At 53.6% G+C, this 27875-nt stretch overlaps 2 protein-coding genes across 6 annotated transcripts in view; both read right to left on the bottom strand.

Annotated features, from left to right (window-relative positions):
- SCARA5 (scavenger receptor class A member 5) overlaps nucleotides 1–17057 on the bottom strand; it is a 20147-nt gene extending 3090 nt beyond the window's left edge. For 2 of the 4 annotated variants that reach the window (XM_001234365.6, XM_040698084.2), the window contains exons 1-7: nucleotides 16168–16354; nucleotides 15793–15915; nucleotides 13508–13636; nucleotides 8684–9358; nucleotides 5032–5112; nucleotides 3985–4083; nucleotides 714–761 (exon numbers count right to left, since the gene is read on the bottom strand). In XM_001234365.6, coding sequence (XP_001234366.4) covers nucleotides 714–761; nucleotides 3985–4083; nucleotides 5032–5112; nucleotides 8684–9358; nucleotides 13508–13636; nucleotides 15793–15904 — 1144 coding nt within the window. In that variant the 5' untranslated portion in view covers nucleotides 15905–15915; nucleotides 16168–16354. Of the gene's footprint in view, nucleotides 1–713; nucleotides 762–3984; nucleotides 4084–5031; nucleotides 5113–8683; nucleotides 9359–13507; nucleotides 13637–15792; nucleotides 15947–16167; nucleotides 16355–16595 lie in introns of those variants that run through there. The other 2 variants (XM_040698083.2, XM_004935852.4) reach the window with 2 other exon arrangements.
- On the bottom strand, nucleotides 16618–27875 carry NUGGC (nuclear GTPase, germinal center associated). Of its 2 annotated transcripts, none has more exons than XM_004935847.5 (19): nucleotides 27728–27875; nucleotides 27173–27264; nucleotides 25873–25974; nucleotides 25653–25758; nucleotides 24970–25192; nucleotides 24376–24585; nucleotides 23769–23999; nucleotides 23478–23653; nucleotides 23119–23137; nucleotides 22785–22871; nucleotides 22124–22229; nucleotides 21889–22022; nucleotides 21234–21398; nucleotides 19958–20115; nucleotides 19245–19377; nucleotides 18611–18719; nucleotides 17801–17937; nucleotides 17369–17459; nucleotides 16618–17220 (listed from the first exon to the last, which is right to left on the bottom strand). In XM_004935847.5, the coding sequence occupies exons 2-19, from the start codon at nucleotides 27204–27206 to the stop codon at nucleotides 17159–17161; spliced, it is 2283 nt and encodes a 760-aa protein (XP_004935904.1). In that variant the 5' UTR covers nucleotides 27207–27264; nucleotides 27728–27875; the 3' UTR covers nucleotides 16618–17158. The 2 variants fall into 2 exon arrangements, with proteins under 2 accessions (XP_004935904.1, XP_004935905.1); XM_004935848.5 differs by lacking the exon at nucleotides 27728–27875 and adding an exon at nucleotides 27359–27416.

The raw sequence follows: 27875 nt of genomic DNA, 5'->3' as shown, positions 1-27875 counted from the left end.
CCCCCCTCTGACCTTCCCTCCCCAGTGAAGCAGAAGCAAAACAAGAAAGGAAAAGCTGAAGGGGAGAAACAAATCCTGGTGGCTGTGAAAACAAGGGCTGAGTCTTTGCAGCTGCACCGAGATAGCTTTGCTCTAATAGAGAACATCTGCCTGGTGAGGAGGGGAGACAGGATGCAAAACCACCCCAAGGGCAACGCAGATCCCTTTTGTTTGGGATAAGGATGCATGCATCCAGCTTCCAGCCGGGTCTGTGTGGGATTCGCCCATCCCATGTGCCCATGTCCCATTTTAGGGGCATGAGTCAGTGGGCATGGTGGGGATGGGTCAATGCTTGGAGTTGGTGATCTTGGAGGTCTTGTCCAACCTCAATGACTCTATGTGTGGGCATGGTGGGGATGGGTCAATGGTTGGAGTTGGTGATCTTGGAGGTCTTGTCCAACCTCAATGATTCTGTGTGCGAGCATGGTGGAGATGGGTCAATGGTTGCACTTGGTGATCTTGGAGGTCTTTTCCAGCCTTAATGATTCTGTGATTCATCCCAGCAATGCTTTCCCAGCCCCTGATGCCCCAGGCTTGTTGCCTTGGTTTGCCAAACTATTTGGCTAATGCCGGATGCTGAGGATCACGAGCAAACAGCATCAAAACCAAGAGCAGAGGGACCCCCCAGCGTGTCCGTGGGGAGAAAGCAGCAGGGGACATCCATGAACACTCACCCATGTCACTGCCTCGGTCCCCCTTCTCTCCCTTTGGTCCTCGATCACCTGGTAAGAGAAAGAGTACGGGATATCAGGCTTGCTGAAAGGAGATATATCAGCCTCTAGCAAGGCAGTGGCTGCTGAACATGGAGCTGCTCTTGGGAAAAGAGCGGTTTGCTGAGATCCCTCCCCTTGGTAGTGTGGGTGGAAAATCTGGGACGAAAACAGATCTTTCTACCCCTTCCCAAGCAGAAGTTGTTCTGCCTCCCCAGCTTGGCACAAGGTTCCATTGGGGTTGTAAACAAGACGATCCTTTTCAACCCAAGCCACTCTGTGACCTCCCCCTGCTGCCCAGCCACAACTCAGGGAGACCCAAATCCATGTGAAACGCCCTTAAAGTGCTGCACCAGCTGCTCTGTGGCCATCCACAGCAGCTCCGGGTTCAGATAAAGGATGAGAGGCAGAGGGGACCCCCAGGAGCTAAGGGTTGGGACTGCGATGCTCCAACCGCCCCTTGGAATAATGGGAACCAAAAGCAGTGAGGTGCTGGAGCTGCTCCCCAAAAGGAGAAGCCCTCCTCCCTCGTCTGCCTGGAGGAACAACAACCAACGCACACGCACGCTCGGAGAATAATAATAATAATAATAATAATAAAAGCAAAAAAGAAAAGAAAAAAGCATGCAGGAAATTCTTGCCCTTTAACTTGGAGGATCTGGGAAGCTGAGATCGCTCCCCCGGGCAGTCCCAGCTGTGTCAGCTGGAGGAAGGCTGCCTGCAACCCGCTCTGCTGATGGGAACCAGATGGCAGCAGAGCAGGAGAGAGGTGGGGGTGGGACATGGCGGCATGGGATGAGGTATGGACACAGCCACACAGTGCCATACTGTCACCCTATGCCCTTTGCTATTGTGGGGCATAGCAAAGGGATTCCCAGGTCTCAGCGTTATGAGGTCACAAAGAGCTGAATTGCGGTGCACACTGCAATCCCTGCAGGGCCCTACAGTGCATTGTATAGAGATTATCAGGGGAGATGCATGGGGGAGGGTGAAGCTCAAGGAACAGAAATGCCACCAGCGGTGCTGGGCAAAAGTGTCATGGTCTGAAAGTCCCAGTGTAAGGAACTTGAATCTATGACCTATAACCAGTTTGAATCTGTGACAATATGACCGCAGCACTGAAATCTTTCAGAAGATCAGATATTCAGTTTGGATATTAGGAAACATTTCTTCTCAGAAAGAGCAGTGCTGCAGTGGCACAGCTGCCCAGGGAGGTGATGGGGCCACCGTCCATGGAGGGGTTCCAGAACCGTGGGGATGTGGCACTGAGGGACGTGGGCACTGGGCATGGTGGGGTGGACTGGGGTTGGACTTGGGGATCTCAGAGGGTTTTTCCAACCTGAGTGATTCTAATATTAGATGATCAGTTTGCAGAACAGGAAGATCAGTAGAAGATCAGTGCAGAATAGGAGCTGGGTCATGGTGGATAACAAAATGAACATGGGCCACCATGTGTCCTTGCTGCTAAGGAGGCTCAGGGGGATCCCACCCATGGTCACGGCCATTTCCCACCCATAGAATCATAGAATCATGGAATCAGTGAGCTTGGAAAATTCCTCCAAGATCACCAAGTCCAACCCCAAGCCACCCCCACCATGCCCACTGGCCATGGCCCTCAGTGGTCCGGATGGAGGAAGGGATGCTGTTACGGTGCCGTGATGGATGCAGCTCTTTCTGCCCTTTAAATCCAGTCCCAGACAGAACCTCCTGCCTTGCCTACATGAAGAGGAATCTCTCACTGCCCCAAATTTTCCCCCATCTCTGCTTAATTTACTGCTTTCCCTCCCAAGCACACTCCCCACACAGCATTCCCTGGGACAGCATAAAGACAACTGATTTATGCTCACTTTCCAGAATGGCTTTTCCCATTTGGAAATGAGGGAAATAATCCCCTCCTGGGGTGATTTGGAGGGAAAATTCATCGAGGATAGGAAAATAGTGACGAGAGGAAATAGGCAGGAAAGGAAAGCCATCCCTCAGGGTGCAGTGTTTGGTATATTTTTCTCCAATGCTGTGGCCCAGGAATTTTGGGGAGAACCTCCTGCAGTGGGGACAGCCAGGATTTTTGGGGAGAGCCTTGTTGCTCACCCCTCCTGCTATAGGGTTAGGGTCGTGACAGGGGTGTATGCCTGGTGCCTCCGCTTGAAGCCCCGGCTTGGAGCACTGCCTCACCCTGGGTCTGTTTCCTATAAATTTCAGAGAATCCCATAAACTGTAGAAATTCAGTGCTTGCTGCCAACGTGCTTTGTGATTTATTGGAGAAGGGTTTGGGCGAAGCCCCCTGATCCTGAAAGATATGGGATTTCATTGGGACCTGGGGCTGCTACAGTGTGGGATGTATCTGTCCTGGAGGGGTGGGACAGGGATGGGACAGGAGGGACCCTGCGGTGGTGGCACCCCTGGATACAGGGGTTGCTCCACAGCAGCAAGGAGATGCTAGCTAGAATCAATATATGCCCATATACACATACATATAGATAAAATTAAAGACTTCACTACTGCCTGTGGGGCATCCAACTTTCTGTTTTCCATACCCAAGAGCAGAAGTGCTCTGTCTCTCTGGTCAAAGGGTCTTGAGACGCAGAATGGCTTTGGAAATGAGTTGGAGAGCTAACAGGGGAATCGTAGAATCATTAAAGTTGGAAAAGACCTTCAGGATCATCAATCCCAAAGTCAACCTATCAACACCACGGCCGCTCATAGAGTCATAGTATCGTTAAGTTTGGAAGAGACCTTTAAGATCATCAAGTCCAACTGCTGCTGAGGAGCGGCCACGGCTCTCCCTGCTGACGTAGATCAAGAGAGTCCCAGAATCCCAGGATGGTTTAGGTTGGAAGGGACCTTCCAGCTGGCCTGGATCCAAGCCCTGACCCAACCACCATCACCACAGAGATGCTCCAGAGGACCAGGAGCAGACTGTGGGCATTTCACCAGAGGAAAGTGGTGCAGAAAACTGCTGGAAGAGTCAAACAACATGGATGGGGACGTCCTCAAGAAGGGACATCTGGAGCCAGGGCGGTGCCACATCCCTGGGCTGGGCTCTTCCTGCCTCCCCCATTTTGGGCTGGAAAGAGCCTGTTTTGGGAGCTGGCATCACCCATCCCGATTTAGGCTGCAGCACTGAGGAGTTTCTTTTAAAAGGTCCCCTGGGTGTGCCTTGCCTTGTTGTGTGTGGGCGCCTTCCGTGCTCGAACCACAGCAACTTACCCTTGATCCTAGCCCTGCTGGTCCTTACCTTTGAATCCCCGCATCCCGGCAGGGCCCATAGGGCCAAAGTCTCCTTTGTCCCCCTTCAAGCCACGTGGTCCTGGTAGTCCTCTCTCCCCAGGCATCCCTGGAGCAAGGACAGAAGCAAAGCGGTTACGGTGCAGCACAGGGACCAACCCATGAGAGACCCCCACCCTCGGCACTGAGTTGTGCCCCTCTTGGGCTGAACTTTTTGGAAACTCCAGGGTTTTCCTCTGGTTTGAAGAAGGAAAAGCCACCGAGAGGAATTTGGGTTCCAGAGGACATGGGGACTGAATTCTGTGCTGCACTATGGGGCAGAGCAGTGGGGCAGGAGCTGGCCCTGGTTTGGGTGCGGGAGGGCAGAGCTGCAGTGCTATGGGGATTTCTTCCAACTGCATCCAAAAATGCCCCAGGAAAAAAGCGAGGTGGAGAAAGACCCCAAAATAGCAGCTCTTCCCAAAGGTGGACCCTCCAGAGATGGTTTTGTTTTTCTGTTTAAAGAAAAAATAAAGAAAAAAAAAAAAGAAAGAAAAGGAAAGAAACCAGATGATGTATTTCTGATGCTTGTAACGCCCAAGAAAAACAGCCATCAATCTGTCAGCACATAAAAAAAATATCTGTTGGTGAAAGAAGTGTGGGCAGCCAGCGCTGGGGAGAGCAGCTGGGTTTCCACCACCATGGGGATACAGGGCATTAAAATGGGATTGGCGTGGGGCTCTGAGCCCCTCTGATGTGACATTGGCAGCCCCATGTGGGTCAGGGTGATGGGATCCTGGCACTGCTGTGCATCCGCATCCTGGATGTAAATCCACCACTTCTGGGTTGGGCTGAAAATGAGAACCAGGCTCAGGCCAAGTCCTGTTTCTCAGGGTATTTGAGGGTCTTCTCTTGTATTTTAAATTGAATTTGTCTCGAAAACAATGGTTTGAATTAAGAAGGGAAATGAAAAAAAAGAAAGCATTCTTGGCATTGAAGAAAGCATCCTATGGAAAGTCCCTAAGCATCAGTAACCCATAGAAGGAAAAGCCCCTGGAGCTGCCCTATAAGTCCTTACCTCGCAGGCCGGGTGGGCCGGGCCGGCCAGGCTCCCCCTCCATCCCTTCATGGCCCGGGTCTCCCTTGGGTCCTGGGGGCCCTGGAACACAATGGGGTTTGTTGCAGTGATGCACAGAGCTCTTGCTGTGTCCATATGGGGTCCCTTAGCTACAGGACAGTGGGGGGCACTGCCAGCAGCCCTGTCTCCATCAACTCCATCAACCTCAGCTGATTTGTGCATATATATATGTATGTACTTATCATAAGTATTATCCTGTTTTTCCTCTTCCTTCGCCTCCTATATCCACCTGAATGTGACCTGAAAGGAAACCCTGGTTTGCTGGAATTTCCTTGCGAGCAAAATTTGTGACATCTCCACTGAAATATCTTTCAGGAAAAAAAAAAAACAAAACATAATAATAATAATATTTAAAAGAAAAAGAAAAAGGAAAAGGAAAAGGAAAAGGAAAAGGAAAAGGAAAAGGAAAAGGAAAAGGAAAAGGAAAAGGAAAAGGAAAAGAAAAAGAAAAAGAAAAAGGAAAAGGAAAAGGAAAAGGAAAAGGAAAAGGAAAAGGAAAAGGAAAAAAAGGAAAAGGAAAAGGAAAAGGAAAAGGAAAAGGAAAAGGAAAAGGAAAAGGAAAAGGAAAAGAAAAAGAAAAAGAAAAAGAAAAAGAAAAAGAAAAAGAAAAAAGAAAAAGAAAAAGAAAAAGAAAAAGAAAAAGAAAAAGAAAAAGAAAAAGAAAAAGCTCTTCGGAAATATTGAGATGAGCCTTTAGGAGTGGATTTACAGCACAGACATCACACAGACATCACTCCTGGCTGGGAACGAGCCATTGGTGATGGCTTTTGTTGTGAGTGAGCAGAAAGTCCAAGCAGTGACAGAGACTGCGAGGGGCCAACTCCATGAAGCTGAAAACAATTATGGACTGAATCAGCTGGAAGAACTTGGACAGAAAAGAAATGATTCATGGGATAACTGAAAATAGGGCAGAGAGAGGCCTGGAGGGTCATTTGGTCACTGCCCTGCCACGCCAGGGTGATAATTGGAAACCATAAAACTCTGTTTTCCTAGAAACCCAAAAAGCCACAGTCTGATAGTTGTGCAGAAAACTAACAGCCAGGCAGGGCGGTGATGGGACATCGTAGAATCATAGAATGATTAAGGTTGGAAAAGACCTCTAAGATCACCAAGTCCAACTGTTGACCCATCATCACTGTGCCCACTAACCATGTCCCTTAGGGCCAGGACTGGGAGAGGGGGGCACTCAGCAGTCCTAAATAAGATGAAGGGATTATGAAACTAAGAAATTAAGGAATTAAGATATTAAGAGCAATGCCTTGTGGTTTGCCATGGGGATGACGCACGGTGGGGTTGGCAGAGGGATGCAGAGAGTGATGCAGCAACATGGACACCCTGCCATGGGGTGGGTCGCATGGGAAGAACTGAATACATGGGCCAAAAAAATAAGAAATAGGAAGGATGTGGATGCATGAACGGGTGGTGCTATGTACAGCCGCTGATTTTCTGTCCCCTGAAAGAGCAAGAGGGAGGCCAAGCCCTGTTCATGCACCCATCATGGGCACCTCTTGGTGGGGTGGTTGTAGCTGCTGCAGTGCAACCCTTCTCCTCTTCCTTATCTTCATCATCTCAGCATCATCTCATCATCACCATCAGATTATCTCAGCAGTATCTCATCATTATCATCTCATTCCATCTCATCCCACCCATCCCACCCCACCCATTCCATCCCATCCTACCCCGTCCTATCTCATCCTTTTCTATCCTATCTCATCCTATCCTATTCTACGCCATCCCATTCCATTTTATCCCATCCCGTCTCATCCCCTCCTCTCCTCGCATCCCCCTCCCCAATCTCCAATAGCCTTCCATGGGAGGCCAAGGGCATAGACAGGTGAAGACAGCAGAAGGTTTCATGGAAGATGGCCATGGGCAACTATCAACCATGTCTGCTCCATAAGAGCTGGGGACTGGAGAACACAGCCAGGGCCAGGACGTGCTGCACTTGTCCCACATTCCCTTTCCCTAACACCAGGAGTCAGACACAGTCCTGGGGACAGCAGATCTATTAGCTGGCTCCAAGTTCTACTCATCCTTCAAAGCTGTTCCCACCACAATGAGTCCAGTGGTCCATCAGCCACTGCAGCATATCCTAGAGGAGAACCTGATCTAGTGGATGGCATCCTGCTCACAGCAGGTTGGGATTAGATGATCTTTAATAGCCCTTCCATCCCAACCATTTTATGATTCTACGATTCTATGTCTCTTTGACCTTTAAAGACTTTTCCAACCCAACCATTCTATGCCTCCATGACCTTTAATGTCCCTTCCAACCCAATCATTCTATGGCTGTATGACCTTTAAGGTCCCGTCCAACCCAATCCATTCTCTGGTTCTAAGATCTTTAAGGTTCCTTCCAGCCCAATCATTCTATGATTCTACGGTTCTGTGATTCTGCTGCTAGGTGGCTGAAGCTGCTGCAGTTCCAGGTGCTGCAAAGCCACATTTGCAGCACCTCCTGGCTCAGCTGACAGACAGATAGACCCAGTGCCTTGGCAGCCCCTGCACTACCCACCTGGTATTTTGGCAAGGAGCACTGGGAAAATGCTCATCATCGACTGAGGGCATTGGAATTGGGAGCTGGTGTGAATTGGATCCCACCAAACGTGCTTATATTTCAGCCAATGAAAACCCATCTGTCCCTGATGTGCAGCAAGAGGAGGGTTCCCCTGTGCTGGGTGTGCATATATTGTTGCCTAAGGCAGTCATATCATCATTGCCAGAAAAGGATTTCTGCAAAACTAGGGGCAGTGGTTAAGAGAGGATGGGTTGGTTATTTGGTATGGGCTGCAGGTAGAGAGGAGAACATGGGAAGGGAAACCTGCAAAAAAGAAGATCATAGAATCATAGAAAGTCTTGGGTTGGAAGGGACCTCAGAGGTTGTTGAGTTGGTTGCCAACCATTGAATCAGGCACTACATCAGGCTGCCCAGGACCTCATCCATGGCCCTGGACACCTCCAGGAATGGGGCACCCACAGCTTCTCTGGGCAGCAGTGACAGGACCTCACCACCCTGTGAGTGAAAAATTTCCTCCAACATCTTATACATGGTATACATAATAGAGATATCTGATAAAGATATGTGGTTGAAGCAAGTGATGAGATGGGTGATGAGTGAGGGTACCTGGTGGGAAATCTTCTGCTTGACCACTGCAGCAGGACACAAAGCCCTCTGCCTGCTGCACTCAGTCTGGTCCGTGGTCAGCAGGGACCTGGCAGAGGTTTAACCAGTGAGAAGATCCCAGGAGCTCCCTAATGTGGACCAGCGAGAATTTGGAGGGACATCGATAGAGCGTCCAAGGTGATGGAGACACCTGAACACCACACAGACCTAGAGTTGGACTAGATGTTCTCCAGATGTCCTTTCCAACCCCTACAATTCTGTGGTTCTGTGATGGATTTGGTGCATGCAAGAGTTCCCGAGACGTCCCCATGGGACATCCCCATGCCACCAGGGCCACCCAAAGCACCAAGGACACCTCCATTGCAGGGGAGTTGGACCAGATGGCCTTCGAAGGTCCCTCGCAACTCAAACCATTCTATGATTCTCAGCATCAACCAGGGTGCTGCTTACAAAAGGACCTCGACCTACCCCGTATGATGGAGATGTTCTTCAGTGCAATGGAGTGCTCCCAGTCCTTGAGCCGCAGGTCCTCCGTCACGTTGCCGAGGATGGCCAGCTCGTGCTTCAGCTGCTCCTCCATGGCGATGTGGATAAGCCTCATCCGCCGGGCGTCCTCGGTGGCGTTGCTGATCAGCACCTGCAGGTCCTGGATACGGCTGTGGTGGATGTTGACATCATAGGAGAAGGTCCTGTTCATGGCATCGGCAGCTCCACTGACGGCTGTCACCTGCTCGCTCAGGCCCTCCAGCCGGCTGCCCAAGTGGCTCAAGAGGTGCTCGTGGTGTTGCAGCAGCAGCCGGCTGTTGTTGCCTTCCACCGAGAGCTTGTAGAGCTCCTGCTGGGCTGCATCGCCCTGCTGGGCCAGGCTGTCCCACAGGTTGGCCACGGCCCTATTGGTTTGGCCAGCCTGGGTCTGCAGGCTCCACAGGAGGCCTTCCAGCTTCTGCAGCGAGCCCGTCATGAGGAACAAGGAGTCTGAATGGTTCTGGAGAAGGTCCTGGAGCCTCCAGATGTGATCCATCACATCCCCCTTCAGAGGGAGGTGCAGCATCTTCAGTTGCATGTCCCGGAAACTCTCATTGAGGCGGTTCACATTCCCCATCAATGCCTTCAGGTCCTCAGGGGAAGTCTGAGGCCGGGAGACTATAAGGGAGAGAAGGGAGGGGGACATCAGGAAGCACCCCAAGGAGATGGGGCCTGGCAGAGGTGTGCACATAGCACTTGGGCATCCTCCGTTCTGTGGTGTTCCACTCATCCATCATCCATTCATTCACCCATCCACCCATCTATTCATCCACCCATCCACACATTCACCCATCCATTCATCCCTCTAACAACCCACCACTCATCCACCCATCCGTCTACCCATCCACCCATCTATTCATCCACCCATCCACTTATCATCACAGAACCTCAGAACCCCATGGTGCTTGGGGCTGGAGGCACCCCTGGGTCCTTCTGGCCACCCCCCCCTGCCTTGGCAGGGCTGCCCAGAGCAGGTTGCCCAGCACCACGGCCAGGGGCTGTGAGAGATGCCCAAGGAGAAGCCCCTTCAGCTCTCTACTCCCTGTGCCAGGGCTCTGGCACCTGCCCAGCCAGTGCTGCTGATGGGCAGAGGGGAGCTCCTGGGCTCCAGGCTATGCCCAGTGGCCCCAAACAGAGCCCAGCCCTTTCCCCTTGCACCTCCTGTAGGCATTTATGGCCATGGTGGGAACCCCCTGAGCCTCCCTGCTCCAGGCTGAGCAGTTTCATTCTGTGCCTTTCCCTGCAGCCAACTGGCTGCTAAAAGTGTCTGCTTCCCTTTGCACACACACAGATCCCTCCCCAGACGCAAATCTCCAAATTGCTTCTTCCCCTGCAGAGGTTTTAATTTTAATTTAACAACCAGGTTTCTCCCCTGGCTGCAGTACAAAGCTCTGCTCTGTGATGCAGCCCAGCGGGTTGGCTCTGTGGTCCCTGTGGAGGAGGAGAGAGGGAGGGAGGGATGGAGAGATAGAACGAAGGATGGAGGAAGGCAGAGAGAAAGGGATGGAGGGAAGGATGAAGGGATAGAGAGATGGAGGGAGGGATGAAGGGAGAGAGAAGTGGATGCAAGGAAGGATGCAGGGATGGAGGGATAGAGAGGTGGAGGGAGAGATTGAGAGAAGGGTAGAGAGATGGAGGGAAGGATGGAAGGAGAGAGAAAGAGCCAGAAGGAAGGATGCGGAGGCGGAGGGAAGGATGGAGGGGTGAAGGGATAGAGATGGAGGGAGAGACGGAGAAATGGAGGGAAAGACAGAGAGATGGAGGGGGAAATGGAGGGAGAGAGAAAGGGATGAAAAGAAGGATGAACAGATGGAGGTAGGGATGGAGGGATGAAGCCATCCAGCTGGGACCTCCATTTGCCCTCAGGCCCTCATCTCCTTCCAGCAATGAGGGAAGCGATGAGAAGCCCTGGAGCCCACAGGCAGCTGGAAGCAACATGTCCCTTGTGTGCTGCGTGCAGTTCCCATCCCACCTCTCCATGCATGTAGCCCCCTGCTAGCAGCCCCATGCCTCCACAACCCCAGTGCCATCAGCCACTGCTGCCAGTATGGTTCCATTGCTGCTGCTCCTCCCCTGGTGTTGAGAAGTAGACAGGAAAGAAAAGGCTTTGTCCCAAGAAAAGGCATGAAATATTGAGCCTGATAACACAGGGCAAGTCCTCACCCTGGCCCACTAGAAGGGAGGGGAGTGGCTGTGAGTAATGAGGATGGATGTGACACTACTCATCAGGCAAGGCTGCAGGCGTTGGGCTGAGCCAGAGGAGCACAACATGGGTGTGTTGATCCCACAGCCCCCTCCTTGTTTGCTTTTGTTTGCTTGCAGGCTGGACCTGGGAGCTGGCGGGTGTTTGTTAGAGCTGCCAGGAGCCTGCAGCACGCACACAAATGCACACACAGATACACTAATGCATGCATGCGTGCAAGCACCCTCATTTATAGAGCACAGCTGCATGCACACAGTGCGTACGCACAGATGCACACAGCACAGACCCACACGTGCAACGGTACAAGTGCACGCAGCACCGATGGACACCCATCTGCACACAGCACCTGGCAAGGCCACCCCGAATACCACCCTGCTGCCAGCTCCAGCACGAACGCTGGCAGCGCTGGGGCTGAGCTCATGGTCCCCAAAGGGCTCGGCGAGCAGCTGCTCCCTCCCTGCTATTGTGTTGTTGGGACACGCCGTCCTTCTGGCTGCTGTCCCCAGCATCTCCTGGCTCAGCTCCCCAACCCCGAGTCCTGGGAGCACCCATGCGCTGCTGTGCCCTGCTCTGTCTCAAGGAATTGCAAGTCCTTCCCCACGCACTGCTCCAGCTGCAAGCTGCACGGTGCTTGCACTCTCACCCCACGCACACGTGCAAGCACACAGAAAGGTGCAAAGTGGAAGGGCTGCATGAGGAGCTGGGAGGGAGCACAGCCGGCCCCAAGGAACCAAAGGGATGCTCCACGGCATCGTGCTCGGCAAGTAAAGTGGAGGAAAGAAGGTGGAAGAAGGGGATTTTTGAGGTGGTTGCATTTGGTTTTCCATTACGAGGTGCCCAAATGGGCACTCGTGGCAGTGGGGTGCAGCTCCATCCACCTGCACGGTTGGATGCCCTCACCGAGGTGCCCAGCGGAGCAGCACAGGGCCGGGTGCCCCCACGCACAGAGCAGTGCCATCAGCCACAACCGGGGCTGGAGCAGCACAACGCAGATCTGTGCGTGCAGCAGTCAGCTGCAGTGCTGGGATCCAAGCAGCAAAAAAGAAAGCCGAGAGCAGAGCCCATCAGAGCGCAACCAGCTCAGGCTCCGTGCTGTTTTAGGGCACGAGGAGGGCTCAGCTGTGTTTCCAACCCCATCACCCCGAGCTTTCTGCTCCCCAACCACGTGCCCCCGGCCCCAGCGCGTGCCTGCGGGCTGATCCCACCCTGCAATCCATTCCCCCCCTTGGCAGCCCCGCTGATCTCTCCCTTCCACATCGCCTTTCTGCCGGTGCCTGGAGGAGCCAAGCAGGAGGGAGTGTGCATCCCAGGGGCGCAGCCAGAAAACCGCTACAACAAACTCTTGCAAAAGAGGATATTAAAAGCAGGCTGCATTTAAAAGCACCGTGCCTCTTAGGTTTCCCCCCCCCTCCCTCCCCGCTCCCCTTCTTTTTTTGCACCCAAAACATCTTGTTTCCTCCGTTCTTATGTGGTCTAAGGTATTTCCTGTGTGCGTGGTTTACTCATTTGCTGCCCTTTGCCAGCTCCAGCTCAGTGGGATGCTGCAGGGCTGAGCCTGATCCTGGGCACCCCGAGGCATGGAGGACCTGACTCTCCCCTCACCCCCCACCCCACCCCCCCATAGGCAACTGGGACTTGGTTTGTGGGCAGCGCTGGGACATGAGGCCCTGCAAGACATGAGGCCCTGAAGATGCCCTGGCTGCATCTCTCCCTGTCCCTATCAGACACCACCATCCTGTTCCTGTTATTGCTGGAGCTGCTTGCAGCAAACAGCTGCGGCTCAGACCAGGATGAGCGTGCCTGTCCCAAGCCCTTTGCACAATTCATGGCATCCCCAGCGCGGGGTTTCTCGGTCCAACAACAACATTAAAACAACGTCATGCAAGAAATCAGTGGGAGAGGTTTCAAAATTCCGGCAAAAACTCCGCTGTCCCTTCCTCAGCCCACGGAAAGTGAAATCCACCCTTTGCAAAGAGATGGGCCCTGGGGTGGCATCTCCTGTCCGTGTCCTGGAGCAGTCCTGTGCTTGTTGGGGGTTGGAGCTGGATGATAGATGTTGGGGTGCCCCTACGCTGCAGGGCCGTGGAAAGGGATACAGACCGCTGCCCAAACTGCATCCAAGACTTTGGGAGAAGGGAGGACACAAGGTAGTGGTGACACAGGGCAGAGCCAACCCCGTGGGATGCGTGCATGGGGCTGAGTTTGCAGTGTGGGGTGGGAGCCTGAAGTCCATGCTGGATCCACAGAGCAGAGAAAGAAGGAAGGGACCGACGGAGGTCATTGTCCCAGCCCTGGCTCCACACAGCACCATCCAAAATCAAACCCTGTGTCTGAGCACTCCTTGGGAGCCATGCTTACTGCCCTGGGGAGCCCATTCCGCGCCACCTCCCGTAGATCAAGCTGCCCACAGACCCATCCAAGGTGGCCTCGTGCTCCTCCAGGGATGGCTCCCTGCCTCACAGACAGCAGTCCCCATCCCCGTCCCCTCTCCCCTGGAGGGATGCCCTCCGCAGGTCCCCATCCCATCCTGCTCATGGGAGCACGGCTCCTCGCTCAGCCCTTACCTGCGAGGATGAAGACGCCGACGAGGATGAGGAAGACGAGGAGGTAGAGCCCCAGCACCGCATACTTGAGTGCTGCCAGGGAGCCCAGCCGCCCGCAGCGCCCGGCTGCCTTCATCCTGTGCCCAGCACCTGGGGACAGAGTGGGCGTCATGGGGGGCACCCGGCCGGTGTGGGTCTGTCATCTCCAGGAGCCAATCTGCCAACATCTCAGCTGTCACGATGCTGTCAGCAATGCAGCAGCTGGGGCTGGTCGGATCCTGCCCGCTCCCAGCCCTCCGGTGCACCCAACTGGATGCATCCAGCAGAAAGATTGAAGTGGGTGAAGCACGGTGGCCCCAAAGCCAAACCCAATGGGGAGGAGACCACGCTCATCCATGCCCATGAGCAATGCCTGCAGCCAGCAGAGAACATCACTGTGGGACTTGGGAAGGCCGCTCCATCCCATTCAATGGGCGCTCTGTGGGACTGAGATGGGGATATGAGGGACGAGGGGCTGAGTTGTCCCCTTGAACTCCTAGAGGTGTTCTCCAACCCCAACAATTCTATCATTCCGTGATCCCATTGCAACCCAGGCCTTCCCCAGCCATGGGCAACGTGTCCCTCCTGCCCAGCCTCGGGGGTCTCATGAAACCCTCCAGCCAGCGAAGAGCGACGTTGGGTGTAGGGCTGAACACGAAGCAGTTTTATGGCAGAGGGAGGTTAGCAGCCGGGCTCTGAGATGATGAACTGCCACGGTCCTGCTGGCTGACCCTATGATCCCATGGGATCCAAGGTCTGAGGGCGCCCGGAGCAGCGGAAGGTGCAAGGGCAGCTCTCACCTCCCGGCAGCCTCCCTCCCTGTAACGTGCAGCTCATTACCCGCATGCGGTTCCCATTTGCTGCTCGGGGCATGCTGTCACCAGCCAAACAGATGGAGCTGAGGGTTTCATAATGAGCAAAGCTGCAATATTTTTCTGACATTAACACTTATATCAGGTCCTGGGAGGCTCCGGGAGGAGTTGGCCCAGAGCCCCGAACCACCCACTCCTCCCTGCTCACCACACGAGCAGCCCAGGGCTGAGCTCCGGCCCGTAACCAAGGGGAAAAGCAAATATTTCTCCCCTGCCCATCCCCGGGGGAGCCGAGCTGTGTGCTCTGCCCAGCCCCAGAAGAAGGTGGGGGCTGAGAGCAGGGTTGATCCCCAGTCCCATTCGGAGGTCCCCGTGTTGCTACCCCAAAGTAGGGGAGCAGTGTTTGCACGCATCCCTCCTCATCCTCACGCTGGGATGAGCCCTGCCTTGTGCCAAAGCCTCACAAGCTCAGGGCTGACCTTGTCTCTGCCCGGGGGATCATCTCACGTGGCTCTAGAACAAACACAACCCCCTGGATCCCACAACAGTGGGTGGGGATGAGGTTCCTTACAGCGAGCTCTGTGCATAGGGCGAGCGAGGGAGGAGAGGTTTTGGCCCTGGAGACACAGGGGTTGTTGATCCAGCACATGGGGCAGCACGCTGCTGCACAGTGCTACAGCCAGGGCTTGGCTGCAGAGAGCTCCGACCCTTCCAGCTCCTGCTCCGTGCCAGCACTGAGCTCTGCTGGGGTGGTCCACGTGCTGCGGGGTCAGGGGGAGCATTGCAGGGTGACATCGGGCATGGGTAGCAGCACAGCATCTCAGCATGCACTGCCGTGGGAAATGACCCGCAGACCCAAAGCTGTGCCCATCCCAAGGGCTGGAGGGCAGAACACCATAGGAACACCACGGCTCTTCTCGCCTTGAGCCACCTGCACGGCGTGAGCATCCAAACAGCCATTTGGCAGTGCCTGGATGCAGCCTGCCCGAGCTCCCCATCACATCCAGGGGCTGCCCCATGTGTGCGAGCCCGGGAAGGCATCGGTGATACAAGCAACGTTCTGCCTCCTTCAGGGGAGGTTGTTCTGTGGTACACGGTCTCGTGATGGGGACCAAGCCAGGATCGAGTGGGAGGAGCACTCTGTGTGCCAAGAAGAAAGGAGAAGGGCATCCCCGAGCAAAAAAAAAACCATACAGGAAAGCTGGAAGTTCAATCTTTCCCCAGTAAACACAGCACCTCGAGCACAGCCCTGGTCAGCAGCAGCCGAACCCCGTGAGATCCTACACGAGCGCTCATCCCCACATGGGACCAGAAAGGGCAGACAGAACAGCAGAGGAGGCACAGGGAGCTCTGCGCTGCGGGATTCCCTGGGCACTTCTCCCCAAGAACTGCAGTGGAAGGGGAGCTCCCGGCTCGGGGTGGTTTCCTGCCCCCAGACTCAGCATGCACGCTCACCGTCCTCGCAGAGGTTCAGCTTGGAGAGGTTCCTGCCCTCGAAGGGCTCCTCGAAGATGGAGCCGTTCTCCCTCTCGCTGAAGGTGTGCAGGTACATGGCCTTGTTCTCCATCCTCCCGCTGCCTGCGGGGCACGAAGGGCAGAGCGGGGCGGGCTGGAGCCGGGAGAGTCGCATCCGTACATCCCAGCACCGCGGTTCTCACCGCGCAGCGTCCCCAGCGGGAACCAAACCAAAGCGGGAGGGATGCTCGGGATGGAGGCACGGGAGGCTGCGGGCACACATCGATCCCCACATATCCCCCCCCCGGGCGCTCCATCCTTCTGCTACCCCCTCCCTCCCCCCTCCCGTTCCCGGGAAGTCCCCCACTCACTCACCCACGCAGGACGGGATTCCCGTGGCTCTCAACACCCCCGCCGCGACGCGATGGCCGGGATAGGAAAAGACAGCGAGGGCCCGGAGACCTCTCCCCACCACCCACCCGAACCCCCCCAACCCCTCCAGCCGCCTCCCATGGGCTCCCGGCCGGCAGCGGCTGCGGCAGAGCGGAGCGAGAGCTGAGCTGAGCCGGGCCGGCCGGGCGTGTTTTGTACGGTAGGGGAGTGGAGGGGTGGGGGGAAGCCGGGTCGGAGCCGTCCCCGCCCCGGGGCGGGCAGCGGAGGGGAGGGGGGCAACAGGAGGGAGAGGCCATGGGGCGGGGGGGGGCACCGCTGTAAGGCATCGCTCTGTGCTATGGCACTGCGCTGCGCTATGGGACTGTTGGTCCGTGGGGCGGTGCTGCACACCGTGCTATGGCACCGCGCACCCTCTGGCACCGTGCTAATATCTCTTGTTGTGTTCTGTGTTTTATTGGATCTCAGGCAAAGAACTTCCAGCAGAGCTGCCCTTCTGTGGGTGTCTCCGTGCACCACACAGCCCGTTTCCACGCGCACGGCTGCAGCGTTGCTTCAGGTATGCGTCAGTCTGCCGGCTTCTACCTGAGAACTGAAAGGCACTGGGAAAAGGCATTCACCTTTGTAAAAAAAAAAAAAATAAGTACAAAAAAAACGACACCCGACCTACAGTGAATGCTTCATACAAATGCAATTAATCCCATACACGTAATTGGTTGGTGTCCACACGTGGTGGCACCTCCAGCAAGCACCAAGGTCAGCGAGGGGGAAAGCCCAAGGAGGGCTGGGATGTGCTGTGTCCCACAGGAGAGCCACACCTTCCCAGATCTTTAAAGCCTGCTCCACTGAACCCATAGCTCCTTTTAAATCCCCCCTTGCAAGCTGGCCACGGTAGAAAAGCAACGAACAGACTAAAGAGCAATAAAAACTAAAAACAAAATGGGAAGAGGGCTGCTCCTTGGCAGGGCCTTTCTGGTCATTCCAGTTGCCTCAGTGTTTCCAGCAAATTCTGGATTTCTTGGCATTCTTCCCGAAGATCTGAAAGGAAAGAAGTCGATATGGATGTTTTTCTTAGCGGAATGCTAACACGTAAAGTACGGATGAATGGAGAGATGCAAGGCCCCAGGGATGTGCACACCTCACATCCATCCCAGCACTTGTGGCCCAATCAGAGCCCGGCCCATACCTGGCAGCACACCCATCAGTTGGTCGTTGTGGCAGAACGTGATGCCCAGCATGCTGAGGAAGTCCCTGCTGAGCTTGGTGGTGATCTGCTCCTGCAATCAGAGAGCACGAGAGTGTCATTCTGCTGGGATGGCCAAGGGTGGAACGTGAGCGATGGCATTGCCATGGCCAAGACGCTTGCTGGGGAAGCAGGGTAAGGTGGAAGAGAGCCTTTCAGAGGCAGAAATTGGGAAGTGAAGGGAACAAAGCAGGAACTCACAGGAGACGAGGGGATCAAGTCATAGCATCATAGAACCACTGAGGTTGGAGAAGACCTCTACGATGACCAAGTCCAGCCATCAACCCATCACCACCATGCCCCCTATACCATTGCTCGTCCATCCCAATTTCTGCTCACTGGACTTCCAACAGCAATTCTCGTAGCACGACTCACCGTCAGATCCTGGAACTGGCTCATCATCTTCTCCTTTGCTCTTTCAAACATTGCCCTCTGCACCTCCAGATCAATGTTATTCTCCAGCGTGGCTTTGATCCGCACAGAGGCATCCCTCCCACGTATATTAGCAGCCTCTGTTATGCAATGGTGGGAAACATCAAAATCATAGAATCATCGAATTCAGGTTGGAAAAGACCTCTGAGATCCCCAAGTCCAACCTCAGCCCACCCCACCGTGCCCACTGTCCCTCAGTGCCACATCCCCATGGTCCTTGAACACCTCCATGGACGGTGACCCCACCACCTCCCTGGGCAGCTGTGCCACTGCAGCACTGCTCTTTTGGAGAAGAACTTTCTCCTAATATACAGAAGGCCTTTAAAGAGGAGCTGGGGTGGTATTCAGATGTAAAGCATGCGTTAAAGCCCATGAACCCTCTGTTGGTAGACTTCTACCTCTCGATCTCCCTCTTCCCAGGGTTACGTGTGCCATCCTAAAATATTCCCATACCCAACAGCAAAACCTCGTTCCACAGCCCTTCAGGCTGTACCCATCATGGGATGGGACAAAGGTACTAAAAATGCAGTGAATTGCTGCAATAGATTTTGGCACTCAAATATTTTCTTCCCTGCTAGGATGATTGTGACCTGCTGAGTGCATCACACAATGGCACGGATTTACACACCTTCCTTCAGAGAATTCAGGCTCTGTACTGAGATGTCTCATCCAAGCTGGGAAAACGTGTCCATGGCCATACAGTGAACTGACAGCCTCAGACACAGAGTTAGTTAGCTGGAGAACCAGTCCTACCTTCATAACACGGCGACAGGATGCTTTGGATGGTCAACTCAAGGGATTCATAGATAGCCTTCTTTTTCAAAAGAATTTCTCTATCTATAGCTCTCATGATGATGTCGGTCTGCAGGAATTAATGCAGAGCATTTACCAGCATCTCCAAACCTTCAGTGGCCAGCAGCAGGAGCAAACAGTGAGCCTGTCTTCAAGCTGTTATTTCAATAGCATGGCCTCCAAGGCATGCATCACACCCTGAACTTGCACCCCAAGATGGTCTCTTTCCCCAGAAGCACCATGCAGCATGGGGCTTTGTTATCAGTTCTACAGCTTGGCATCAGATCCATCCTGATCTGCTCACCCGGGGTTCCCATTTACTTTCCACTACCTCCAGGCAGGGCATCTGCCAAACCATAGTTTGTCATTCTGAGGATGAAACTCACTGGATCAGCATGAAAAACAATTCTGCTGCCCCTGATGCTGGTTGTTAGAGGGTGCACCAGACCTCCATCCAAAGCTGCTTGCACGCTGCAGCTCTGATTTTGCCCTATGTTGCTTCCCCTGAGTCCCCGCCAAGGGGCTGCTGCCCACTCCCAGGTCTGTGCCAGCTACACAAGGATACTGCATTAAGCTTCCCCCATCTTCAACTCACCTCTTGCTCGAGAAAGCTGAGCTTGGACGTGCTCAAATTCATAACCTTCCCAAAGTCCATAAATTTGTCTTTTACCTCCTTGCTGAACACATTGATTGAGGTCTGCAGGCTGGCCCTCGTGAGTGCCTGTTTTCTGTGTGCATAAGACCACAATGATTGTTAGACCCCAGCAGGCTTTCCCTACCTTGTTGTCCCTCCTGGGCCCTGCTTGGCCAGGCACAGGAGGGTTCATGGGGCAGGGCAGCTGGTGAGTCCTGAGGCAAGGTATACAGAGGAAGAGAGAGGAGAGGAGCAAGTTGCTGTGGCACTGACATGGTCAGTGGGCATGGTGGGAATGGGTTGGGGTTGGTCATGGTGATCTTAGAGGTCTTCTCCAACCTGAATGGTTCTATGATTTTATTTATGGACACGATTAGTGGGCATGGTGAGGTTGGGCTGGCGGTTGAACTTGATGACTGTAGAGGTCTTTCCCAACTGTAATGATTCCATAAGTCCATCAAATATTTTGTGTAAGTAGGTGAATTATGGTGGGGCATCTTTAGCTTGCCCAGTGACTAGACAACATAATGCTATCTTGAGCTTCCTGGGGAGGAAGAAATATAGACCCTTGTGCTTCCCAAACCACGTTTTCTGCAGATGACTTTCCAGGAAAACTCTTTTCTTTGAGTTTCCAGGAAAACATGGATCACTCCCTGCTCACCCACCATTCTCACCTGAATATGTTTGCAAACATCACCCCAATTTCTGCATAGATGGGTTCAGCCAGACAGTTGTTGATGTCTATGCGACTGAAGACACGGGACACGTACACTCCCTTCCTCACACACACAGCTTTCAGGGTCCTGTGGAAGCCAGAGGACGTTCTGCCTTGCTGCAGAGGGAGAAAACAAGTTAGCTTGAATAGAGCCCCCAGCAGCAGTGCTGCCCCCATGGCCGAGCTCCTCTTGTGTAACTGCAGAGCTTCCTAAACTAAAACAAATAAGGCCAGTACTACCTCCTGAAACTACTCCCTTCACTAGCTGTAGGAGAAACGCATGATCAGATGGTGGGCCTCCCATGCCTCTCTGTGTCCCAGCAGGACAGCCAAGCCATCCCAGCCATCTCTGGGCTCCACACCATCCCCATCCAGTGTACATCCAAGACCAGGCCAGTCCTGTTGGCGTGTAGCCATGGAGCAACTTGGACAGGCAACTGGCTATTGTCTTTAGGCATGGCATCTCCTTAGCATGTTCATGTCTTTTCCCCTGGACTCAAACTCTCATTGCTAAGCTAAATTAACACTGAATAGCAGCAAGAACATAGCTCATCGCTTACCCACAGACTTCAAAACATTTGCCAGTGATCCGTGAGCAAGAGAAACTCACGCTGAAGCTGATAACAGAGTCACTGAATCATAGAACTATAGAACCACAGAACAATAGAACCAAAGAACCACACACAGAGAATCACACACACAGAATGGTTGGGTTGGCAGGGACCTCAAGGATCATGAAGCTCCAACCCCCGTTGCCAGAGGCAGGGCCACCAACCTCCATATCTCATAGCAGATCAGGCTGCCCAGGGCCCCATCCAAGCTGGCCCTGAACACCTCCAGGGATGGACGGGGCATCCACAGCCTCTCTGGGCAGCTGTTCCAGCACCTCACCACCCTCATAGTGTGGTCACATCCAACCTAAATCTTCCCTCCTTCAACTTAAAACCATTTCCCCTTGTCCTGAACCACAGAACCAAAGAATCATAGAACCAAAGAATCATAGAATGGCTTGAGTAGGAAGGCACCTTAAAGACCATGCAGTTCCAACCCCTGCCACGGGTAGGGACAACTCCGACCTGATCAGGGTGCCCAAAGCCCCATCCAACCTGCCTTTGAACATGGAGCATCAGTACTTTCTCTGGGCAACCTGTTCCTGGATGTGATGGCAGTTGCAGGGCAGAAAATGTAATAATCCTATTCAGCCTCAGAGAAAGGGGTAGACCTGTGCCACTCACCATGAAGACCTTCTCGATGTTTTTCTTGTACTTGCTTCGGGCAGACCGCACCCCGGTCATGAGAGGCGTATCTATATGCCCAAAAGTGACCTCAATCGAATTCTTCAGAGTCTGGATCTTCTCTGACATGAACCTGTCGAGCTCATCCTTCTTCACGGATGGATTCTGCAAGAGCAAGATGGCACAAACTTTGCCAGAGCTGTTGACTGCAAAGCCAACAGGCTCCAGTGTTGTCCTTCCTGGCAACTCCTGGGTAGCTTGAAAGTCAACCATGAGAGCGGAGGGGAAGCTAGAACCTGTCCTCTTGTTGGCCCCACGTGAGAGGGTTGAGAAGATGGGAAAGATGAGAGGGACAGCAGCCAATGGGGCTGCAGGGCTGGCAAAGCTCTCTCAATCTCTGCATCTCTCTTGCTTTTTCACCCTCTCCAAAGGGAGCCAAGTGGCTAACCAGAAAATGGCTTTGCAGGCAGGCAATGGCCTTGGCGCATCCTCACAGCCAAGCAAAAGGCTTTTTATGTTCCAGGGATGCTTCTTGTCTCCAGGCACTGCTGAATTTACCCATGCATGCAGCAAACCTCTACTTAGGGCAGCAGGAGTAGTTCTACGTTTGTTTGCCAACACTAGTGCTGCTGCCTCCAGCTGCAACCACACGTACCGGGCTGAGCTGCGTGGAGTGATAAACATCCACCAGAGAGAAGACAACAAGGATTTCTTTCATGTAATCTTGTAACTGACTTCGCTTTGTGTCCAGGTAGAGCTTCCTGATATGGGCTCTCAGCTCGACGATTTCTGAAAGGTAATAGAAATGCAACTTGTACTTATTTCCAATCACTATCAGATATGACTGCGTAGGCAGCAGGATTGCAGCAGACCCCCAGCCCACCCAGTACCTGTATCCTCCCTCCTGAGGACTGTGGGGTTCCAATACTCCTGGGCACTGACGGGGAAAACCAGCTCCTGCTTCTGCAGGACCTCTGCATCACTGGGTAGATTCCTCTGAAACATGCAAGCATGCAACACCAATGTGCAACATGAATCTTAGAATCATTCAGGTTGGAAAAGACCTCTCCAATCTCTACCCATCCCCACCACTCCCACTGACCACATCCCTCAGTGCCACATCCCCATGGTTCTCAAACACCTTCAGGGATGTTGACCCCACCACCTCCCTGGGCAGCTGTGCCACTGCAGCACTGCTCTTTCTGAGTAGTATTGCCTGGGGTTGTTGTGACCAAAGTGCAGGACCCGGCACTTGGTCTTGCTGAACTTCATCCCATTGGCCTCAGCCCACTGATCCAGTCTGTTCACATCACTCTGCAGGGTCTTCCCACCCTCAGGCAGATCAACACTTCCTCCCATTTTGGTGTCACTTGCAGATTTACTCAGGGTGCACCCAATCCTGTCCCAGGCAAACATCTTTGTAAGGGGGGCTAGTGTATTTCTTGGGAAAAGACACATGCATAAACATCAGCACTGTGACTGATGCTTTTGTTACCAAAGTAAAGACCAGATGATACTTCACAGCCAGCAAACTCTATAGAATGACTCTACCTTCATCCTCTCCCTTAGTGTTCTGGACTTTCTTGCTTTCAGGTCTTGTTTCATCCCCAGAATGGCATCACGCTTGCTTACATCCCTCTAGATGGCAAATGGTAGCAAGTTTTACAAGGAGAACATCCCCCCTGCACCAAGGCAAATCTGCCAGCAAGCCCGGTGCAGCCCCAGTGCAGAGCCTCCCAGCAAGGGACCAATGCTCCCCCCATTACATCCATGGGAGACAGCACCCATCCTCCAGAGAGAGACTGTGCACTTTTGCTCTACGGAAATACTCAGTTAGAAAAGGGATGCGGGTTTCGACCTCTGAAAGCAGCCAGCAGATACTCACTGAAGTCCCTGGGTGGCTCCTGGGAAATGAAAAGAAGAAAAAAAAAGGCTTTTAGCAGATACAGTGCAGTTGAATCCTATAGCACGTGCTGGTGTCAGCTGGCATCAAGGTGCCAGCCCGCAGCACTACCACTGTGCCAAAGGAGGAAGGTGGTCAGAAGGACCACAATAAAAGCACAGGGGATGTATAGTGATGGGGTCCTGCTGTAAACCCCCAGACACAGGTCTGGGTGCCAGGGCTTTTGAATGTGTGATGGTTATAAAAGGAGACCTACTGGCAGGGAATGCAGCTGGACAGGCAGCACGCAGTGGGGATGAGGCAGCCTGTCCTTCTGCGAGCCAGAACCAGCCACTCCCTACCTCAAGTACTCATCCTCATTAATCTTATCCATCTTGGTGATCACGAAGGTGATATCGCTGCACTTGCCGACCTGGCAAGCTTTAATTGCCTCTTGCACCATGATTTCGTGTGCTTTAGCCCCAGAAACACGCTCAACATCAGCGACGATCCAGATGGATGTGCACTGCAGGATGCTCTTGGGGGAACGAGGGGAGAAGAATCAGGTGGGATGCATGAGCACTGAGGGCACCTCCCTTATGTTAGAACTCCAGTGCTCCCCACCCCACTACATTGCCCCCAGTGCCACTCACCTCTTTCCACATCTCATCCCTCTTCTTATTGGCATCACCTGTCCCCGGGATGTCCACAAAGATGACACCTTCAGGCACCAGATCGGATGAGGGGAGAGTGACTTGCACCTGCTTGATGAGGGGCCAGAGCCGCGTCTGCTCACTGCACTGGGAGTTGTCCACCACTCCAACCCCCTCGAGGCCATCCTGGTTGCGGATGTATGGATCCAGCTCATTGGAGAGGTCTTCTGCCTGGGACACCATGAGCAATTCAATGTTTGCACCTCATTAGTGGTCTCAAGTTGTGCCAGGGGAGGTTTAGGTTGGATCTTATGGGGAATTTCTTCATGGAGATGGTGGTGAGTCACTGGAAGGGGCTGCACAGGGCAGTGCTGGAGTCCCCACCCCTGGAGGTATCTAAGAGATGTGTGGATGTGGCACTAAGGCACGTGGTTTGGTGGTTGTCAGGGTGATGGTTGGACTTGGTGAACTTAAAGCACTCTTCCAACCTAATGATTCTCAGATTCTCTATAGGGATAAACCTTCCAAGCAGCCTGAAAAGAGCAAACCACCAAAACAGCGTGACAAGGGAAACAAAGATACGGGAAGTGCTGTGTGCTGTGCTCACCTCTGTCTTTCTCAGAGTGATAACTCTTGAGGGAGGAATAGTGATCACAGGCTTGGTTCTCATCAGGTCTTCGTAAGACTTTTCATCAGCTCCTTCCCCATAGATATTCTTCAGCACTTTAATGGCATGCTCCAGATCGCCATCAGTCTCGCTATTTTCATGCCTGTTCTCCAGGAGCATGACCAGGTTCCTCACCTCCTCCTTCCACTCCTGCAGTGAGGAGCACGTTATGCAGCAGCATGGTTCCAGTTTGTTGGGGCAGGAGTGGCTTCAGTTGTGGGGAGCAATGGGGAGCAGCGGTGCGGGGGCTGCAAGGCTCCCTCTTGTCTGCAAGCATGGCCAGAGACCCATGGCCAGAAATCTCCATAGGAGGTGCCAGGGAATGGAGCTGGGCTCTGCTCTGCAGTGCCCAGGGCAGCCCAGGGGCACTGGGCACAGTCTGGAGCCCCATCAGCAGCACTGCAGTGCTGGGCGGGTACCGGAGCCCCGGCACAGGGAGCAGAGAGCTGTGGGGGCTCCTCCTGGGAGGATGTCCTCAACCCCTGGCCATGGTGCTGGGCACCCTTCCATGGTAGGCCCGGAATACAGCCTTACCTCATCTGAGAGGAGAAAAATCTTGGCTTCGTAATGCTTGCTCCTGCAGACGCTGACATGGACCTGGCAGGACGTGCACGTACGGGTCCCTGACACCGGGAGGAAGAAGCGTTTGCCCAGGATGGTGTTGAGCAGGGTGCTCTTCCCCGCGCCACTGCTCCCAAAGAGCCCAATGTAGAGGGGTTCCAAGGCAGGCCTGGAGTCGAGAGTGGTGAAGCGGTCCCTGGGGGAAGGGGTGCACAAGAAATTCTGACCACTGCAGCAGATGCAAATCTTGAGGGAGTTTCCTCCTTGCAAGATGTGATATCCCCAACGAAAGGACTTATTACTAAGGTACAACCCACGCTCTCCAACTTTCCACATTTCCCTGCCCCAGACACTGGAGAGCCCATGCCAAAATGGGAGCAGCTCCAGGAGCTCCAACGATCCCTCCCTGACACCTCCAGGGGATGCCAGCAAGGACCCCTCAACCTCCCCATGGCACAAAGCCATCAGGGCACAACCGGCCTTGCCTTTGGGAATGCACCCTCCAGAGGGATCTCAGCAGCGATTCCCACTTTCAATTTTCTCCCTAGTAAATGGTGTCTGTCAAAGCCTCAGAGCAGAGCTGAGCCTGGGAGCCGGGTCCGGAGCATCGCCAAAGGAAAGTAGGTTTGGTGGAGCCTCTTTGGCCACGGACTCACCGGAGATAGGTCAGGTGCACAGGCAAGTCCTTCAGCAGAAAGAGGTGGGTCATCTTCTGATTGGAGGTGCTCAGAATTTTTCTGGCCTTGCTCTCAATGTTCTCATCTGGAAGGGAGAGGTGGTTTTATGTGGTCATCCCAGTGTGTAGGAACAGGGCTGCAGCCCCTCTCTGAACCTTGGGCCAGCCCTGGTGCCGCGCACACGGCTCCCTGCACTCACAGCTCCTGAGAGTCTTCTGTTCCTCCTGCTGGAAAGGCAGCTGCAAGCGTGGTTGTTTCCGAGGAATCACAGCTGCACTGTCTCCATCTGCACTGAAGGGAGCTGAAAGGACAGAGATGTGAATCTGTGCTTCCAATACCCCAAGGATAGCCCGAGTGGGGACACAACAGAAAACCTCGCGTCAGCCCCCAGATCTCCTTCGCCAGGCAGATGGCTGCTGGATGGGGTTCATGTTGGACACCAATGGAAAGAGCAGAAGGAGCAGAGCAGGGCTGGTGTGACAGATACGCCAGCATTAGGTCAGAAGTCTACAAGAGGATGGGATACATAGAACTGTAGAACCCCAGAGTGGTTTGGGTCGGAGGGACCTTAGAGTCCACCCCTGTCACAGGGACACCTTCCACAGACCAAAGCCCCATCCATGGCCTTGGGCACCTCCTTGAATGGAGTACCCACAGCTTCTTCTCTCTCCACCACTTGTAATGCAGGTGCCTTCCCCTGCACTGGTTGCCCACAGCAGGAGCCTCACTTGGATAGCTATTTCAGGCTGGCTTTACACTTCACATAGCAAAGAAAAGCTACAAAACTGGCCCTAAACATGTAGAAATCCAGAGAGGGGTGAAAACCATTTGCAATATTTCTGTAGAAATGGTATCCGGGGCCTCAAGGACACACATTCACCTCCAGCCTGCTGCCAGGTGACTCATCGCTGTGTGCATTGCTTTCACTGACTCCTCCTTTTCATGTTCTACTTTTCTCTTCCTGGTGTACAGCTTCAGATTTGGCAGAAAACAGTGCCACAAAGCTAGCTTCCTGAAATGAGTGTTTGTTTGGGTGAAGGCACACGCGAACTTCGGGCAGAGCCTTTCCCTACTCCCCTGTGCTGATAGAATCACAGAATAATTCAGGTTGGAAAAGACCTCTCAGATCCCCGAGTCCAACCCCAGCTCACCCCACCGTGCCCACTGCCCACGTCCCTCAGTGCCACATCTCTACATCCCTTGAACACCTCCATGGACGGTGACCCCACCACCTCCCTGGGCAGCTGTGCCACTGCAGCACTGCTCTTTATGAGAAGAAATTGTTCCTCACATCCAACCTGAACCTCCCCTTTGTCCCTGTGTGAGGTGGAGAGGCTTTGGAAGGCCAATTCCTCTGCCAGGAAATGCAGATTAAAGAGAAGCTGTGGCTTCCTAACTTCTGCAGCCTATCTAAAGGAGAACTTCCCCTGTAGCAACCTGCAAGGAAGTGAAAATAGAAGTTTTGTTCCGAGCTGGTGTGAATGGGGATATGCACTCACCAGCAGGGTGTGCCATTCCATGGGACCCCTCCATAGTCTTTCCACCACCGGGATGTGCTAAGTTACAACCAGCTCCGTGCTCCCAGAGCCACCTGGGGGAGAAAAAAAAAGAACTATGAATCATGCAGCCTGTGCCACTGGTGTCACACCCTCGTGCCCAGTACAGTCCCCAGGTGTCCCACTCACACCTGGGCGCAACTGCACCTCTGATCGATTCACTCGTCCAGAGGCTGCTCTGGGTATCGAAGAAGAAACTCCATGCACTTGTTTTTATGATGCTTTGGGTTAATCTTCAACCCACACACATCAGAGGAGGCAGGGCTGATGCTTAAACTGCAGTGCCTATGCCAGCTGTCCTTGCAGGGCCGTCTATCACAAGGAGCATCTCCCCCCTCACTTGGGCAGGCAGCACCAGCTCACAGCCCCAGCTGCACCCCAAGGGTTTGCCTCCATGGCTGTTGCAGCTGAGGACAACTCAATGCGCTGCTCAGATTTGCTCTCTGAGAGCACCCATGGATGTAAACGGTCCCTCTCGCTATGGGCAGCCTCTCTCACCTGCGCTCTGCAAAGACTTCCAACCTCCAGGTTTGTTCAGACAGGAGAGAGGCAGCCGAAGGCTTGTCTATGAAGTCATCCACAAGCAACCAAGAAGTCGAATTTTGCGACCTTGCCTTCCCCTTCCTGTTGCTCGTCTCTCAAGGAT

The sequence above is a fragment of the Gallus gallus genome, chromosome 3 (assembly GCF_016699485.2).
Source record: "Gallus gallus isolate bGalGal1 chromosome 3, bGalGal1.mat.broiler.GRCg7b, whole genome shotgun sequence".
NCBI lineage: Eukaryota > Metazoa > Chordata > Aves > Galliformes > Phasianidae > Gallus > Gallus gallus.
Note: the sequence above shows the minus strand (reverse complement) of the source record. Positions and strands in the feature narration are given on the sequence as shown.